Source organism: Anas platyrhynchos, chromosome 37, assembly GCF_047663525.1.
Source record: "Anas platyrhynchos isolate ZD024472 breed Pekin duck chromosome 37, IASCAAS_PekinDuck_T2T, whole genome shotgun sequence".
NCBI lineage: Eukaryota > Metazoa > Chordata > Aves > Anseriformes > Anatidae > Anas > Anas platyrhynchos.
The window spans coordinates 3,266,149-3,283,263 of NC_092625.1; the positions used below are offsets into that span (position 1 = coordinate 3,266,149).

The 17,115-nt window shown below is 64.8% G+C and overlaps 2 protein-coding genes across 3 annotated transcripts in view; one reads left to right on the forward strand and one right to left on the reverse strand.

Moving 5' to 3' along the window:
- The window catches only part of LOC140001099 (cohesin subunit SA-3-like), a 69,276-nt gene that overhangs the window by 29,133 nt on the left and 23,028 nt on the right, over window positions 1-17,115 (forward strand). The window lies entirely within an intron of this gene.
- On the reverse strand, window positions 346-17,049 carry LOC140001098 (cohesin subunit SA-3-like). 2 transcript variants are annotated; one of them, XM_072032235.1, is made up of 23 exons: window positions 15,287-17,049; window positions 15,054-15,205; window positions 14,908-14,981; window positions 14,109-14,232; window positions 11,902-12,000; window positions 11,731-11,810; window positions 10,937-11,044; window positions 10,315-10,417; window positions 10,002-10,113; window positions 8,819-8,922; window positions 8,208-8,297; window positions 8,002-8,091; window positions 6,998-7,186; window positions 6,687-6,757; window positions 6,220-6,307; window positions 6,048-6,128; window positions 5,274-5,366; window positions 5,022-5,190; window positions 3,689-3,816; window positions 3,508-3,609; window positions 2,576-2,721; window positions 975-1,115; window positions 346-479 (listed from the first exon to the last, which is right to left on the reverse strand). In XM_072032235.1, exons 1-22 carry the CDS (start codon window positions 16,464-16,466, stop codon window positions 983-985), a joined length of 3,516 nt encoding a protein of 1,171 aa, XP_071888336.1. In that variant the 5' UTR covers window positions 16,467-17,049; the 3' UTR covers window positions 346-479; window positions 975-982. The 2 variants fall into 2 exon arrangements, 1 of the variants encoding a protein (XP_071888336.1); XR_011806245.1 differs by lacking the exon at window positions 346-479 and adding an exon at window positions 1,782-1,927 and having other exon boundaries at window positions 987-1,115; window positions 4,977-5,190.

Sequence of the window (17,115 nt, forward strand, 5' to 3'; positions counted from 1 at the left end):
TGAGGGTGCCCCCCCCCCCAAACTCACCTGCTGGGGCCGGGAACGCGGAGGTCCCAGGGGGGGCCGGGGGGGACCCGCAGCACCGTGGAGGTGAGCGCCGGGCTGAGGGGGGGCTGGGGCCCTGCCAAGTCTCTGGGGGGGGAGAGACCTGTGAGACCCCCCCACACACGGGGTTTGTCTCCAAGGACCCCCCACAATTTGTCACCTCCCTCCCTTGGGGGGGGGGGGGCAGGGACAAGGGGGGGGACAGGGACAAGGGGGGGTCACAGGGACAAGGGAGGGGGGGAGATTGGGGGGGGGGCACATTGCGGGGGGGTCCCGGGGGGGCGCTGCCCCCCCCCTCACCTTCTGTGCACCTCCTCTTTTGGGGGGGCTCGGGGGGCTGCAGGGAGCGGTGGTAGGCGGCCAGGGGGGGCCACGGGGACCGCTCCGGGGGGGTCATCCCCAGCTGCTGGCAGGTCTGCTGCAGGTGGGTCAGCCTGGGGGGGGGGGGGCAAAAATTAGGGGGACCCCAAATCCACCCCCCCAGGGCCCCCAAATTTTCCTCCAAGAACCCCAAATCCCCCCCTGCACCCAACCCCCCCCCCAGGAACCCCATATCCCCATACAAGGACCCCAAATCCCCCTCCAGGAACCCCAAATCCCCCCCAAATCCCCGTCAGGAACCCCAAATCCCCCCCTCCGGACCCCAAATCTCCCCAAAATCCCCCCCAAGGACCCCAAATACCACCCCTGGGACCCCAAATCCCTCTCCCCAGGAACCCCAAATCCCCCCAAGCCACCCCCCAGGACTCCAAATCCCCCCCCAACGTCCCCCAAGGACCCCAAGCCCCCCCCTCAAGGACCCCAACCCCCCCAGGAACCCCAAATCTCCCCCAGGACCCCAAATCCCCCCAAGGAACCCCAAATCCCCCTCCCAGGAACCCCAAATGCCCCCCAGGACCCCAAATCCCCCCCAGGACCCCCCTACTCACAGCAGGGCTCAGTCGGGGGGCAGCAGGCGGGGGGAGAACTCGCTGAGCACCTCCAGGAAGGGCAGGTACAGGGGGGCCCCCCCCGGATCCCCCCCCGGACCCTCCCCCGGACCCTCTTGTAGGGCAAAGGCGATGCCGTCCCTGGGGGGGGGGGCACAGAGCAGGGGGGGGTCAGGCCCGGGACCCCCAAATCCCCCCAGGGCCCCCCAAACCCCCCCAGACTCCCCCAAATCCCTTCAGACCCCCCCTAATTCCTCAGGCCCCCCAAACACCCCCAACCCCCTCCCCACACCCCCAGACCCCCCCCAAAAATAAACAAGCCCCCCCCCAAATGCCCCTGGGCCCCCCCAAACACCACAGCCTCCTCCCATCACCCCAAATCCCCTCCTATCCCCCCCAAACCCCCTCCCCACACCCCCAGACCCCCCCAAAAAAAACCAACCCCCCCCAAATACCCCTGAGCCCCCCAAATGCTCCTGACCCCCCTAACCCCCCCAGCACCCCAAAACCCCCTTCCCACACCCCAAAACCCAACCCATCACCCCAAACCCCCTCCTATCCCCCCAAAACCCCCTCCCCATACCCCCAGGACCCCCCCCAAAAAAACAAGCCCCCCCCAAATACCCCGGAGCCCCCGCCCAAATGCCCCTGGGCCCCCCCAAAAACCCCACAGCCCCCTCCCAGCACCCCAAATCCCCTCCTATCCCCCCCAAACCCCTTCTTATCCCCCCAAAACCCCCTCCCCACACCCCCAGGACCCCCCCCAAATATCCGTGCCCCTCCCCCCCGGTGCCCCCCCCACGTTACCGGTGCAGGCGCAGCAGCACTTGGCGGTTGGGTTGGGGACGGGGGCCGAAGAAGAGGGAGAGGCGGCGCCCCAAATCCCGCAGCCCCCCAAAAGCGGGGACCCCCCACAACCCGGGGCCGTGCTCCATCAGCAGCTCCGTCATCACCTGGGGGGGGCACGGTCAGAAAGACCCCAAAATCCCCCCCCTCCAGAGCCCCCCCGATAACCGTAAATCCACCTGGAGCCCCCCAGGGACCCCAAAAGCCCCCCCTGGAGCACCCCAATGACCCCAAATCCATCTGATCCCCCCCCCAAACCTCTGAGAAACCCCCAGGGGACCCCAAAAGCCCCCCCGGAGCCCCCCCCCAATGACCCCAAATCCATCTGACCCCCCCCCGGACGTCCTCAAGCCCCCCAGGGACCCCAAAAGCCCCCCCAGAGTACCCTGATAACCTCAAATCCATTTGAAGCCCACCCCAGAGAACCCCAGAGACCCCAAAAGCCCCCCCTAGCCCCCCCCCAATGACCCCAAATACACCTGAAGCCCCCCCGAGCACCCCAGAGACCCCAAAAGCCCCCCTCCCACCACCCCTAAACCCCCTCCCAAGACCCCCAGGACCCCTCCAAAAAACCCCCAGAGCCCACCCCAAATACCACTGACACCCCCCAAATTGCCCCAACACCCCAGAGCCCCCCCAAAAGCCCCCCCATCACCCCAAAACCCCCTCCTATACCCCCAAAACCCCCTCCCCACACCCCCAGGACCCCCCACCCAAATATCCGTGCCCCTCCCCCCCGGTGCCCCCCCCGTTACCGGTGCAGGCGCAGCAGCACTTGGCGGTTGGGTTGGTGGCGGGGGCCGAAGAAGAGGGAGAGGCGGCGCCCCAAATCCCGCAGCCCCCCAAAAGCGGGGACCCCCCGCACCCCGGGGCCGTGCTCCATCAGCAGCTCCGTCATCACCTCGGGGGGGCACGGTCAGAAAGACCCCAAAATCCCCCCCCCCGGAGTCCCCCCAGTAATCCCAAATCCACCTGGAGCCCCCCAGGGACCCCAAAAGCCCCCCCTGGAGCACCTCAATGACCCCAAATCCATCTGATCCCCCCCCCCCCCCAAACCTCTGAGAACCCCCCAGGGGACCCCAAAAGCCCCCCCGGAGCCCCCCCCCAATGACCCCAAATCCATCTGACCCCCCCCCGGATGTCCTCAAGCCCCCCAGGGACCCCAAAAGCCCCCCCAGAGTACCCTGATGACCTCAAATCCATCTGAAGCCCACCCCAGAGCACCCCAGAGACCCCAAAACCCCCCCCAGAGCCCCCCCAATAATCCCAGATCCACCTGGAGCCCCCCAGGGACCCCAAAAGCCCCCCCTGGAGCACCCCAATGACCCCAAATCCATCTGATCCCCCCCCACAAACCTCTGAGAACCCCCCAGGGGAACCCAGAAGTCCCCCAGGAGCACCCTGATGACCCCAAATCCATCTGAAGCCCCCCCCCAGAGCACCCCAGGGACCCCAAAAGCCCCCTCTGGAGCCCCCCATGACCTCCTGGAGCCCCCTAAGAATCCCAAATCCCCCTCTGGAGCACCCAAGGAACCCCAAATTCCCCTGAAGCCCACCCAGGACATCCTGAAGCCCCCCAAGGAACCCTAAAGCCCCCTCTGGAGCCCCCCCACAACCCCAAATCCCCCTCTGGAGCCCCCCCACAACCCCAAATCCCCCTGAAGCCCCCCCAGGACCCCCCCCGGACCTGCTGCAGGCTGAGCAGCACGACGCGCGCCCACTCCTGGCCGTCCATGCGGCGGATGCACGCCAGCGTCTCCTTGATGATGTCCCCGTACTCGGCGTGAAACTGGGGGGAAACGGGGGGGTCCCCAAAGAGCCGAGGGGACAGCAGGGGGGGGGGACAGTGTCCCCAGCCCTGTCCCCACCTTGTCATAGTACTTCAAGACGTCGGAGGCGGCGCTGGGCTCCAGGACGTTGTAGATGATGAGCTTGCAGAAGCCGGCCAGCAGCATGCGGCGGCGGTGCAGGTCCTCCATGTGTGCCTCGGCGGCATCTACGGGGACAAGGGGACAGCTTGGGGACAGCTTGGGGACAGTTTGGGGACACGGAAAGGACACCAGGAGCAGCTGGGGGAGGTCCTCCGTGGGGTTTGGGGGCACTAAGGGGATGTTGAGGGGATTTGGGGCACCAAAGGGATGCCAGGAGCAGCTGGGAGAAGTCCTCCAGGGGGCTTGGGGACATATTGGGGACATTAAGGGGACACAGGGGACATCTTGGGGACACTGAGGGGACGTTAAAGGGACACCAGGAGCAGCTGGGGGAGATCCTCCATGGGGTTTGGGGACACTAAGGGGATGCTGAGGGGATTTGGGGCACCAAAAGGATGCCAGGAGCAGCTAGAAGACTTCCAGAGGGTTTGGGGACATCTTGGGGACATCAAAGGGACACAGGAGACATCTTGGGGACACAGAAAGGATGCCAGGAGCAGCTGGGGGAGGTCCTCCGTGGGGTTTGGAGGCATTAAGGGGATGTTGAGGGGATTTGGGGCACTGAAGGGAAGCCAGAACCAGATGGGAGAAGTCCTCCAGGGAGATTGGGGACATCTTGGGGACATCAGAGGGACACAGAGGACATCTAGGGGACACTGAAAGGACACTAAAGGGACACCAGGAGCAGCCAGTGTAGCTCCTCCGTAGGGTTTGGAGGCACTAAGGGGACGTTGAGGGGATTTGGGGCACCAAAGGGATGCCAGGAGCAGCTGGGGATGGTCCTTGAGGGGGCTTGGGAGGGCAAGGGGACACTGAGGGGACACCTGTGGCCATGAGGGCCACCTGGGGGCTACCAGGGCCACCTGTGGACCACCTTAGGGACATGAGGGGACATCTTGGGGTCACCAAGGACATGTCAGAAAAACCTTGAGGCCACCAGGGACTGCTCGGAGATGTCCTGGGGCCACTTTGGGGCCACTTGGGCCACCTGGGGACCACCAGGGCCACCTGGGGACCACCTTGGGGACACAAGAGGACACCCTGGGGACATAGGAGACACCTTGGGGACACGAGGGGACATCTCCGAGCCACCAGAGCCACGCCAAAGACATCTTGAGGCCACCAGGGCCTGCTCGGAGATGTCCTGGGGCCACCCTAGGGCCATCGGGGCCACCTGGACCGCTTTGGGGCCACCTCACGAGCACAGGGGCCACCTGGTGCTCACCGGGGCCACCTTGGGGACGGGTTGGGGACGCGTTGGGGACCTCACCGTCACCGTCCCTGTCCCCAGGGCTGAAGACGTGGTCGAGGAGCACGGCGGCCAGCTGGGAGCGCAGCTCCACGTCGGGCACCAGCCGCAGTGGGGCCAGCGCCGCCCCGGCCCCGCGTGTCCCCGAGGGGCCCAGCACCAGCAGGAGGTCACTCAGCACCACGAAGGCCTTGGGGACAACGGGGACAACGGGGACAAGGTCGGCACGGGGCCACCGAGGTGCCACCTCGCCCTCTGTCCCCTCGCTGTCACCTGCTCCCGGACGCCGGCGTCGCCGTTGGAGAGGCAGCTCTGGCACAGGGCGCAGAAGGAGGTGGTTTTGTCCTTCAGGCTCAGCAGCTGCTCCTGGGGACAGCCGGGTGGCATTTGGGGACAGCCAGGTGGCACCTGGGGATGTCCCCAAGCCGGGGCCATGTCCTCGCAAAGAGGGGGTTGTCCCCCTGTTGTCCCCTCCCCGCTGTCCCCCTGTTGTCTGTCCCTACCCTGGGGTGGTGGCGCTGCTGGGGGTCCTTTTCCCCATGTGTCCCCATGTGGTGTCCCCATCCCCGTCCCCGTGTCCTGTCCCCGTCCCCATATCCTGTCCCCATCCCCGTGTCCTGTCCCTGTCCCCAAGTCCTGTCCCTGTCCTATTCCTGTCCCCATGTCCCTATCCGTGTTCCCATATTCTGTCCCCATCCCTGTGTCCTGTCCCTGTCCCCACATCCTGTCCCCATGTCTCCATCTATGTCCCCACATCCTATTCCTGTCCTCATGTCCCTGTCCCCATGTCCTATCCCTGTCCCCATGTCCCATCCCCCTGTCCTGTCCCCATATCCTGTCCCTGTCCCCTGCCCCATGTCCCTCTGTCCCCATGTCCCCAGCCCCGCCCAGTGTCCCCATATCCCCGTCCCCACACCCCTGCCCCCTTCCCAACGTCCCCAAACCCCCAAGTCCCTGTCCCCACAGCGTCCCCATGTCCCCATCCCCTTCCCCAGTTTCCCCAGTTGTCCCCAGTGTCCCCAGTTGTCCCCATGTCCCCAAGCTCACCTGGGGGACGTCGGTGTTGGCCAGCCGCGACAGCTCCCAGAGGATGTGGAAGTGGGCGCAGGTGATGGCGGGGACAAGGAGCTGTGGGGACACAGGGTGGCCTCGTGTCCCCTCCCTGGAGTTGTCCCCAACGTCCCCAGTGTCCCCCAGTGTCCCCAGTGTCCCCAGGTACCTGCGGGGGCACCTCGCCCGTGTCGGCCGCGCGCCGCAGGAGGAGGGTGCAGGGCTCGAAGAGCTGCCAGGGCGTCAGGTCGTGGGCCCTGCGGGGACAGGGACAGGGACAGGGGACATGGGGACAGGGGACATGGGGACATGGGGACAGGGAGGTGGGGACATGGGGACAGGGGACATGGATGTGGGGACATGGGGACACAGAGATGGGGACACTGGGAAGGGGATGGGGACATGGAAATGGGGACAGGGACATGGGGACAGGGACATCAGGGATGGACTAGGGACACGGGAATAGGGAGAAAGGGGACAGGGACATGGAGACAGCACCCCAGGGGATGGGGGGGGACGCTTGGGGACGGGGGGGGGACACATTGGGGACGGGGGGGACACATTGGGGACACATTGGGGACACTCTGGGGACACATTGGGGACACTTTGGGGACACTTTGGGGACACGGGGCACACTTGAAGAGGACGGAGAGGCGCTTTAGGGTGGCGGTGGCGCTGTACAGCTCCTCCTCGTCCAGGGACGGCAACTGCGGGGGGAGGACAGGGGGTTGGGGACAGCTGGGGACACCCCGGGGGGCTGGGGACACCCCAAAACCCCCAGCCCAGCTCTAAGCCCCCCAACCCCCCCCAAATCCATGCCAAATCCCCTATAACCCCCCCAAATCCCCTCTAACCCCCTCTAACCCACCCCAAATCCCCTATAACACCCCTAAATCTCCCCAAATCCCCCCAAATCCCCCCCAGATCCCCCCCAATCCCCTCTATACCCGCAGCAGGCGGTGGCAGCGCTCCCCCAGCAGGTCCCCCAGGCGGCTCCTCACCAGCTCCCCGTGCCCCCGCAGCGGCAGCCAGGGGTCGCAGAGGGCCCCCAGGGCTCGGGAGGCCGCCCCCAGCACCTCCGGCCCCGTGTGCTTCTGCACCAGCTCCTGCAGCTGCGCCAGCGCCTGCTCCAGGGGCTGCGGGGTATGGGGTGGGGGTCACGGCCACCCCAAAGGGCCAGGGGACACGGTGACCCTATAAGGACTGGGGACATGGTGACCCTATATGGATTGGAGACATGGGGACCCCAAAGGGTGAGGGGACACGGGGACCCTATGGGGAATGGGGATCCCAAAGGGCAAGAGGACGTGGCGACCCTATAAGGATTGGGGAAATGGTGACCCTATAAATATTGCGGACACGGTGATCCCAAAGGGCAAGGGGACACGGGGTCCCTATGGGGAATGGGTGACCCTAAAATGATTGGGGACACAGTGACCCCAAAGGGCCAGGGGACCCCAAAGGGTGAGGGGACATGGTGACCCTATAGAACTGGGTGACCCTATAGGGTTGGGACCAGATGACCCTATAGGACTGGGTGACCCTACAGGATCGGGGCCAGGTTACCCTATAAGGACTGGGTGACCCTATAGGACCAGCTGACCCTATACGGTTGGGACCGGGTGACCCTATAGGGACCAGATGACCCTATAGGACCGGCTGACCCTATAGGGTTGGGACCAGGTGACCCCATAAGGACCAGGGGACCCTAAAGGACCAGCCGACCCTATAGGGTTGGGACCGGGTGACCCTACAGGACTGGATGACCCTACAGGATTGGGGCCAGGTGACACTATAAGGACCAGGGGACCCTAAAGGACCAGCTGACCCTATAGGATTGGGGTCAGGTGACCCTATAAGGACCAGGTGACCCTAAAGGACTAGGTGAGCCTACAGGATTGGGGTCAGGTGACCCTATAGGGCCGGCTGACCCTATAGGGCCTGCGCTCACCCTCTCCAGCCGCGCGGTGCAGTAGACGCTGAGCTCGAAGCAGCTCAGCACCTCCAGCAGCGGCGTCACCTTCTCCTCGTCCGCCGAAAACTTTTTTTTTGGGGGGGTCACACAGGGTGAGGGGGGGTCACAGGGAGTGAGGGGGGGTCACCCGGGTGTCCCCCCACCCCAAAAATGTCCCCGAGGCCCCCCCGGGGTCCCCTCACCTTGGCCAGCAGCCGGGGCAGGATGGGGGCCAGGCAGAGGCTGAGCCGCGAGCGCTGCTCCGTCACCGCCCGCCTCCCCTTGGGGGGCGCCTGGGGGGGGGGCACAGGTGACAATGATGACAATGACCCCCACCCCGGGACAATGACCCCCCCCAGGGACAATAACCCCCCCTTGGGGACACTAAGACCCCCCCCAGGTGACAATAACCCCCCCCTTGGGGACACTAACCCCCCATCGGTGACATTAAGACCCCCCCTTGGGGACAATGACCTCCCCCCAAGATAATACTGACCCCCCCTTGGTTACACTGAGACCCCCCCGGGTGACAATAACCCCCCCAAGTGACAATGACCCCCCCCAAGATGACAATAACCCCCCCTTGGTGACACTGAGACCCCCCCCCAGGGACAGTGACCCCCCCCAGGGACACTGAGACCCCCCAGGTGACAATAACACCCACCCACATGACAATACCCCCCCCCCCTTGGGGACAATGACCCCCCCCGGTGACAATAACCCCCTTTGGTGACACTGAGACCCCCCCCCAAGTGACAATGAGCCCCCCCAGGTGACAATAACCCCCCCCCCAGGTGACACCGCCCCCCCCTACCTTGCGGGGGGGTCCCCATCCCACTGGGGGCCCCTCCCCCGCCGCCCGCTTGGCGCTGGCCGCCAGGATCTCCACCAGGGCCTTCTCCTGCTGGTCGCTGAGCGCTGGAGGGGGAACTGGGATGGACTGGGAGGGACTGGGAGGGACTGGGACGGGACTGGGAGGGGGGTGGGGGGGACTGGGGGGGGACTGGGGGGGACTGGGAGGGGGTTGGGGGGAACTGGGGGGGTTGGGAGGGACTGGGAGGGGGCTGGGGGGGGGGACTGGGGGGGATTGGGAGGGGGTTGGGGAGGTTCCCAGTGCCCCCCAGCTCCCCCCAGTATCATCCCAGTGTCCCCTGGCGCCATCCCAGTGCCTCCCAGTGCCCACCCAGTTATCCCCAGTTCCTCCCAGTCCCATCCCAGTACTCCCCAGTACCCCCCAGTGTCTCCCAGTTCCCTCCTAGCATCCTCCCCGTGCCTCCCAGTCTCTCCCAGTGCCCCCTGGCACCCTCCCAGTCCCATTCCAGTCCCTTCCAGTTATCCCCAGTGCCCCTCAGTCCCATCCCTGTTCCCCTCATTGTCTCCCAGTGCCATCCCAGTGCCTCCCAGTTCCCTCCCAGTGCCCCCTAGCACCCTCCCAGTGCCCCCCAGTGCCCCCCAGTGATCTCCAGTGCCACCCCAGTTCCCCACAGTGTCATCCCAGTGCCTCCCCAGTCCCGTCCCAGTGCCCCCTTGTTCCCACCAGCCCCCTCCCAGTGGCTCCCAGTGCCCCCAGTTGCCTCCTCCAGCAGCAGTCCCCGCCCCAGCCATGTCCATCCCAGTGCCCTCCCAGTACCTCCCAGTGCCCTCCCAGTTATCCCCAGTTTCTCCCAGTCCCATCCCAGTACTCCCCAGTGCCTCCCAGTTCCCTCCCAGTTCTTCCCAGTGCCCTCCCAGTGCCTCCCAGTCCCCTCCCAGTGCCTCCCAGTTGCCCACCCTCCCCGGGGGCCTCCTCCAGCAGCAGCCTCCCCCAGCCGTGTCCATCCCAGTGCCCTCCCAGTGCCCCCCAGTCCCATCCCAGTCCCTCCCAGTGCCCCCTGGTGCCATCTTAGTGCCTCCCAGTCCTTCCCAGTGCCCCCTAGCGCCCTCCCAGTGCCCCCCAGTCCCGTCCCAGTGCCTCCCAGTCCCCTCCCAGTGGCTCCCAGTGCCCCCCAGTTGCCCACCCTCCTCGGGGGCCTCCTCCAGCAGCAGCCCCCCGGCCGTGTCCCAGTCCCGCAGCTGGGTCCCGGCGCAGTCCCAGAGGCTGTCCACGAGGTACGCGGCGTGCTGGTGGAGCTGGGGACAGGGACAGCGCTGGCACCGGGGGGCACCGGGGTCACCGGGGGTCCCTTGGGTGTCCCCTGGGGTCACCCGGGGCCACCTGGGGTCCCTTGGGTGCCACTTGGTGTCCCCTGGGTGTCCCCAGCTGTCCCCAGGGTGTCCCTGGGTGTCCCTGGGTGCCCCCAGACTGTCCCCAGGGTGTCCCCAGGGTGTCACCTCGCTCTCGATGAAGAAGGTCAGCAGCAGGCGGAAGAAGGTGCGGTTGTCCCCGCTGCCAGGGGACGGCTCGGTGTCACCCTCATGCCGCGGGGACAGCAGGCTGGGGACAAGGACAGGGGGTGACATTGGGAAGGGGACAGCTGGGTGGGGACATCAGGGGGTTCAGGGTCCCGAGATGGGTTTTTGGGGGGAGAGGGAGTGGGGACAGGGGGACAGAAAGAGACACGGGATGGGGACACGGGGGTCCCAAGGGCATGGGGACAGGGTTGGAGACACAAAGGGACACAGGGAATGGGGACAGGATTGGGGACAGCAAAGGACATGGGATGGGGACAGGGGGGTCCCATGGGGATGGGGACAGGGTTGGGGACATAAAGGAACACAGGATGGGGACAAGGGGGTCCCATGGGTGTGGGGACAGCGTTGGGGACACAAAGAGACTGGCGGGGACAAGGCAGGACCGGGTGCCACCATCCCCATGAGGACATCCCCAGGTGCCACCAAGCCTCGCACCCGGTGGCAGCACCGACTGGGGACGATACCCGGGGGGTGACACCGAGAGGGGACAGGGGACAGGGGAGGTGACACAGGAGGGGACAAGGGGGTGGCCCGGCCTCACCTGCGGTAGAGGAAGAGGCCGGCGGCGGTGGCGAGGGGACGGCGGCTGCAGAAGACGGCCGGGTAGACGTGGTGACAATCGGCCTCCGTCAGCGCCTCGGCCACCGTGCTGGGGTGACAACGGGGACACCGCTGTCCCCCGGCTGTGTCCCCTGTCCCCGAGCCGTGTCCCAACCCCCCCCCCCCAGCCCCGTGTCCTGCCTGGCTTCGTCTCGCCCGTTTTGTGTCCCCCTTGGTGCTCTCAGACCCTAACCGGTGTCCCCAGTGTCCCCATCCCCCGTGTCCCCAATGTCCCCAACGTCCCCAACGTCCCCAATGTCCCTCCCTGGCCCCATCTCCCCCATTTTGTGTCCCCTCGTCCCCTTTGTTCCCTCCAAGCCCATCCCATGTCCCCCTGTCCCCAATGTCCCCAACGTCCCCAATGTCCCCCCCATGTCCCTCTTGTCCCCAATGTCCCCCCCATGTCCCTCTTGTCCCCCATGCCCCCCCGTCCCCAATGTACCCCTTATCTCCCCATCCCCAATGTTCCCCTGTCCCAAATGTCCTTGTCCCCAATGACCCCAACATCCCCAATGTCCCCCTTGTCCCCCCCATATCCCCAATATCCCCATGTCCCCAATGTCCCCCATGTCCCCAGTGTCCCCCCCATGTCCCCAACACCCCTATGTCCCCATGTTCCCAGTGTCCCATGTCCCCAACGTCCCCATGTCCCCCTTGTCCCCCATGTCCCCATTATCCCCAATGTCCCCCATGTCCCCAGTGTCCCTCCCGTGTCCCCAACGTCCCCAAACTCACTCCAGCATCACCGTCAGCAGCTTCACCACCTCCACGGCCACCACGGGGTCCTTGTCCTGCACCATGGACACCAAGCGGGCCTGGGGGGGGGGGACACACCCGTTGTCACCCCCTGGGGACCTCGGCAGGGAGGTGACAGCGTTGGGGACACGGGGGGGGGGACACGCTCACCTTGAAGCGCCCGGTGAAGAGCTCCATGTGCGCGGCCGTGTCCCGGCGGGCGTACAGCCCCTGCAGCGCCCGCACGCAGCGCAGACGCACCTCCCCCTGCTGCGGGTCCCCAAGTGTCCCCAAGTGTCCCCAAGGGTCCCCTCCCGGCCACAAAGGTCCCCAAGGGTCTCCTCTCCTAACCCCAAGTGTTCCCTCCCAGCCCCAAAGGTCCCCAAGGGTCCCCTCTCCCAGCCCCAAAGGTCCCCAAGTGTCTCCTCTCCTGACCCCAAGTGTCCCCAAGGGTCCCCTCCTGGCCCCATGCGTCCCCAAGTGCCCCCCATCCTGTCCCCAAAGATCTCCAGCCATCCTCTCCTGGCCTCAAGGGTCCCCAAGTGTCCCCTCCCAGCCCCAAAGGTCCCCAAGGGTCCCCTCTCCCAGCCCCAGTGGTCCCCAAGTGTCTCCTCTCCTGACGCCAAGGGTCCCCTCCTGGTCCCAAGTGTCCCCAAGGGTCCCCTCCCAGCCACAAAGGTCCCCAAGTGTCCCCTCTCACAGCACCAGTGGTCCCCAAGTGTCCCCCATCCTGCTCCCAAAGGTCCCCAGCCAGCCCCTCCTGGTCCCAGTGGTCCCCAAGTGTCCCCAAGGGTCCCCAAGTGTCCCCTCCCGGCCACAAAGGTCCCCAAGGGTCTCCTCTCCTAACCCCAAGTGTTCCCTCCCAGCCCCAAAGGTCCCCAAGGGTCCCCTCTCCCAGCCCCAAAGGTCCCCAAGTGTCTCCTTTCCTGACCCCAAGTGTCCCCAAGGGTCCCCTCCTGGCCCCATGCGTCCCCAAGTGCCCCCCATCCTGTCCCCAAAGATCTCCAGCCATCCTCTCCTGGCCTCAAGGGTCCCCAAGTGTCCCCTCCCAGCCCCAAAGGTCCCCAAGGGTCCCCTCTCCCAGCCCCAGTGGTCCCCAAGTGTCTCCTCTCCTGACGCCAAGGGTCCCCTCCTGGTCCCAAGTGTCCCCAAGGGTCCCCTCCCAGCCACAAAGGTCCCCAAGTGTCCCCTCTCACAGCACCAGTGGTCCCCAAGTGTCCCCCATCCTGCTCCCAAAGGTCCCCAGCCAGCCCCTCCTGGTCCCAGTGGTCCCCAAGTGTCCCCAAGGGTCCCCAAGTGTCCCCTCCCAGCCACAAAGGTCCCCAAGGGTCTCCTCTCCCGGCCCCAAGTGTCCCCAAGTGTCCCCAAGGGTCCCCTCCCAGCCACAAAGGTCCCCAAGTGTCCCCTCTCCCATCCCCAGTGGTCCCCAGGGGTCTCCTCTCCTGACGCCAAGTGTCCCCTCCTGGTCCCAAGTGTCCCCAAGTGTCCCCAAAGGTGCCCTCCCGGCCACAAAGGTCCCCAAGGGTCTCCTCTCCTGACCCCAAGTGTCCCCAAGTGTCCCCAAGGGTCCCCTCTCAGCCCCAAAGGTCCCTAAGGGTCCCCTCTCCCAGCCCCAGTGGTCCCCAAGGGTCTCCTCTCCCTACGCCAAGTGTCCCCTCCTGGTCCCAGTGGTCTCCAAGTGTCCCCAAAGGTCCCCTCCTGGCCACAAATGTCTCCAAGTGTCCCCTCCCTGCCCCAAGTGTCCCCAAGTGTCCCCTCCCATCCTCAGGTGTCCCTAAGGGTCCCCTCCTGGCCCCAAAGGTCCCCAGGTGTCCCTCCCAGGGAACCACATGTCCCCGAGGTGTCCCTCAAGGCATCCCTATGCCCCCACAGTGTCCCCATGTCCCCAGGGTGTCCCTTTGTCTCAAGGGTGGCCCCACAGTGTCCCCATGTCCCCAAGGTGTCCCTTTGTCTCCAGGGTGTCCCCACAGTGTCCCCATGCCCCCCAGCTGTCCCTGTGTCCCCAAGGTGTCCCTGTGACCCCAAGGTGTCCCCACAGTGTCCCCATGTCCCCAAGGTGTCCCCGAGGTGTCCCTGTGTCCCCAAGGTGTCCCCACAGTGTCCCCTTGTCCCCAAGGTGTTCCCTTGTCCCCAAGGTGTCCCCACAGTGTCCCCATGTCCCCAGTGTCCCCATGTCCCCAAGGTGTCCCCGAGGTGTCCCCATATCCCCAAGGTGTCCCCACAGTGTCCCCATGTCCCCGAGGTGTCACTACGTCCCCAAGATACCCCCACGCTCCCATAGCTGTCCCTGTGTCCCCAAAGCATCCCCATGTCCCCACGGTGTCCCCACGCCCCCCAGCTGTCCCCGTGTCCCCGAGGTGTCCCCAGGATGTCCCCACCTTGTCGTGCAGGGTCCAGCCGAGGTACTTGAGGTGGCCGTCGGTGAGGAAGGAGGCCGGGAAGCTGCACATCCACGTCCCCAGCTCCTCCATGCACAGCGCGCGCACGTCGGGCACCACGTCCCTGGGGGGGGGACAGCGCCTTGGGGACACCGCCAGGGGGACACCGCCACAGGGACAGCGCCTTGGGGACACCACGGCCCCGACACGCTCGGGGTCCCCAGGGCCACCCCAGGGATCCCCCTGTCCTGGTGACAACGTCCTGGTCCCGGTCCCCAACCCCTCCTGGTGACGTTCTCCAAGGAGAACCCAACTTGGTTCCATCCCAGTTCCAGACTGGTCCCAGGTCCCAACCACAACTGGTGACGTTCTCCAAGGAAAACTCAACTTAGTTTCATTCCCAGATGCAAACTGGTCCCAGTTCCCAACTGGGCTGTCCCCAGTGCCACCACAGTGACAACCCCTCCTGGTGACAACCTTCTCCAAGGAGAACCCAACTTGGTTGCGTCCCAGTTCCAAACTGGTCCCAGTCCCCAACTGGGCTCTCCCCACTGGCTCCAGTCCCTAACCACGCTGTTCCCAGTGCCACCCATTGCCACCCAGTGCCCCCAGCACCACCCCAGTGCTGCCCAGCACCATGCAGTGCCGCCCAGAGCCACCCCAGTGCCACCCAGTATCCTCCAGCATCACCCCAGTGCCCTCCAGCACCACCCCAGTGCCCCCCAGCACCACCCCAATGCCACCCAGTGCCACCCAGTGGTACCCAGTTCCGCCCAGCACCACTCCAGCGCCCCCCCACCTGTATCGGTGCACGAAGACCCCCTTGAAGATGGCGTTCATCACGGCCTCCATCTCCTCCTGCTGCTCCTGGAGCTGGACGGCACCCACGGGCGTCACCGGGGCGCCCGTGCCCGTGTCCCCACCGCGTCCCCAAACGTCACCCACCTCCCGCAGCGTCTCCTGCAGCGCCTCCAGCTTGCCGGGGGCTCTCCGGGGGGGGCTTTTCCCCCTTTCGGCCTCGTAGAGCCTCCGGGTGTTGTCGCGGCGCTGGCTCAGCCCCAGCGCCACCTCCACCAGCGCCGTCATCAGCTTCATGGCTGGGGACAGCGGGACGGTGGCGGGGGGGGCGTCGGGGACACCCGGCGGGTGACAAGTTGGGGGTGGGGGGTGTCACCTACCTGCCAAGGTGGCCGTGTGGTGGAAGGCGCGCACTTGGGAGTCGGCGAGGCTGGTGAGCAGCGCGGTGAGGCCGCCGAGGAGGAAGCCATCGTAGAGGACGGCGTGGTGGCTCCGCAGGGCCACCGCTGTCACCACGGCCCCAAAAGAGGCCCGAAAACGGCGCCACGGCCCCGTGGAGAGGGACAGGGGGTAGTCGGAGGAGTCCTGGGGGGGGACACGGAGGCAGAACGGGGACACGAAGGGATGAGGCGGCGGGGATGGACAGGGGGGAAATGGGGGCGGAAAGGGAGAAAATGGGGGTGGAAAGAGACAAAATGAGGGGGACGTAAAGGGACAAAGTGGTGGGGATGCAAAGGGGGAAAATGGGGACAGAAAGGGAAAAAATGGGTGGCAGAAAGGGGTGAAATTGGGAATGGAAAGGGACAAAATGGGGGGGACATAAAGGGACAAAATGGGGACGTAAAAGGACAAAATGTGGGGACAAAAAGGGACAAAATGGGGACACAAAGGGAAAGAATGGGTGGCAGAAAGGGGTGATGAATTTGGGGACGCAAAGGGACAAAATGTGGGGACGCAAAGGGACAAAGTGGTGGGGATGCAAAGGGACAAGATGGCGGCGTCAAAGCAGTGACAAGATGGCTGACACAAGGGTGACACAAGGGGACAAAGTGGGGACACAAGGGGACAAAGCGGGGACACAAGGGGGCAACACGGGGGGATGTAAAGAGACAAAATAGGGAGAACGTAAAGGGACAAAATAGGGACGCAAATGGACAACATGGGGACACAAGGGGACAAAATGGGGGGATTGGTAGGGACGGACAAAATGGTGGGACACAAAGGGACAACATGGGGATGCAAAGGGACAAAATAGGGACACAGAGGGACAAAATAGGGACACAAAGGGACAAAATGGGGGATTGGAAGGGACAGAACAGGGACACAAAAGGACAACATGGTGGGAACGTAAAGGGACAAAATGAGGGGGGCATAAAGGGACAAGATGGGGATTGGAAGGGACAAAATGGGGACACAAGGGGACAAAATGGGGAGATTGGAAGGGACAAAATGGGGGGGACATAAAGGGACAAAATGGGGCGGTGGAAAGGGGTGAAATTGGGAATGAAAAGGGACAAGGTGGTGGGGATGTAAAGGGACAAAATACCCATTTTGTCCCATGCAAAGGGGACAACAAAAAGGGGGACCATGGAAAGGGACAAAATGGGGGGGGACATAAAGGGACAAAATGGGGACACAAAGGGACAAAATGAGGAAAGGCAAAGGGATAAAATGGGGGCACACAAAGGGACAAAATGGGGGGACGCAAAGGGACAGAACTGTGGGGACGACAAAATGGGGACGCAAGGGGACAAAATGGCAGCCTCACGCAGGTGACAAGATGGCTGCCTCACAGAGATGACAAACTGGAGGCAACGCAGAAAAATAACGTGTTGGGGACGCAGGGACAAAGCGTTGGGTCACACAGGTGAGAAAGTGGCAGGGATGCAGAGGGACAAAATAGCAAGGAAGTGAGGTGACAAGATGGCGGCGTCACACAGGTGACAAGATGGCCGCCTCACAGAAATAACAAAACAGCAGCAATACGAAAAATATAAAGCATCCAGGACACAAGGGACAAAATGCTGGGGTCACACAGGTGACAAAATGGAGGGGACGCAAAGAGAGGAAGTGGTGGGGATGCAAGGAGACAAGATGGCGGCGTCACAGCGGTGACAAGATGGCCGCCTCACAGAGGAGACAAGATGGCCGCCTCACAGAGGAGACAAGATGGCGGCATCCCCACACCACCACACATCCCCCAGTACCT

What these genes read in the sequence shown, in the direction of transcription:
- LOC140001098 (XM_072032235.1), bottom strand. Translation starts at nt 16,466, where the DNA reads ATGGGACAAAATGGGTATTTTGTCCCTTTACATCCCCACCACCTTGTC. An exon ending in CCTTCTTCATCGAGAGCGAG is followed by an intron (nt 10,114 to 10,314) that starts GTGACACCCTGG and finishes CCCTGTCCCCAG; the next exon opens with CTCCACCAGCACGCCGCGTA. An exon ending in GCACCGCGCGGCTGGAGAGG is followed by an intron (nt 7,187 to 8,001) that starts GTGAGCGCAGGC and finishes CATACCCCGCAG; the next exon opens with CCCCTGGAGCAGGCGCTGGC.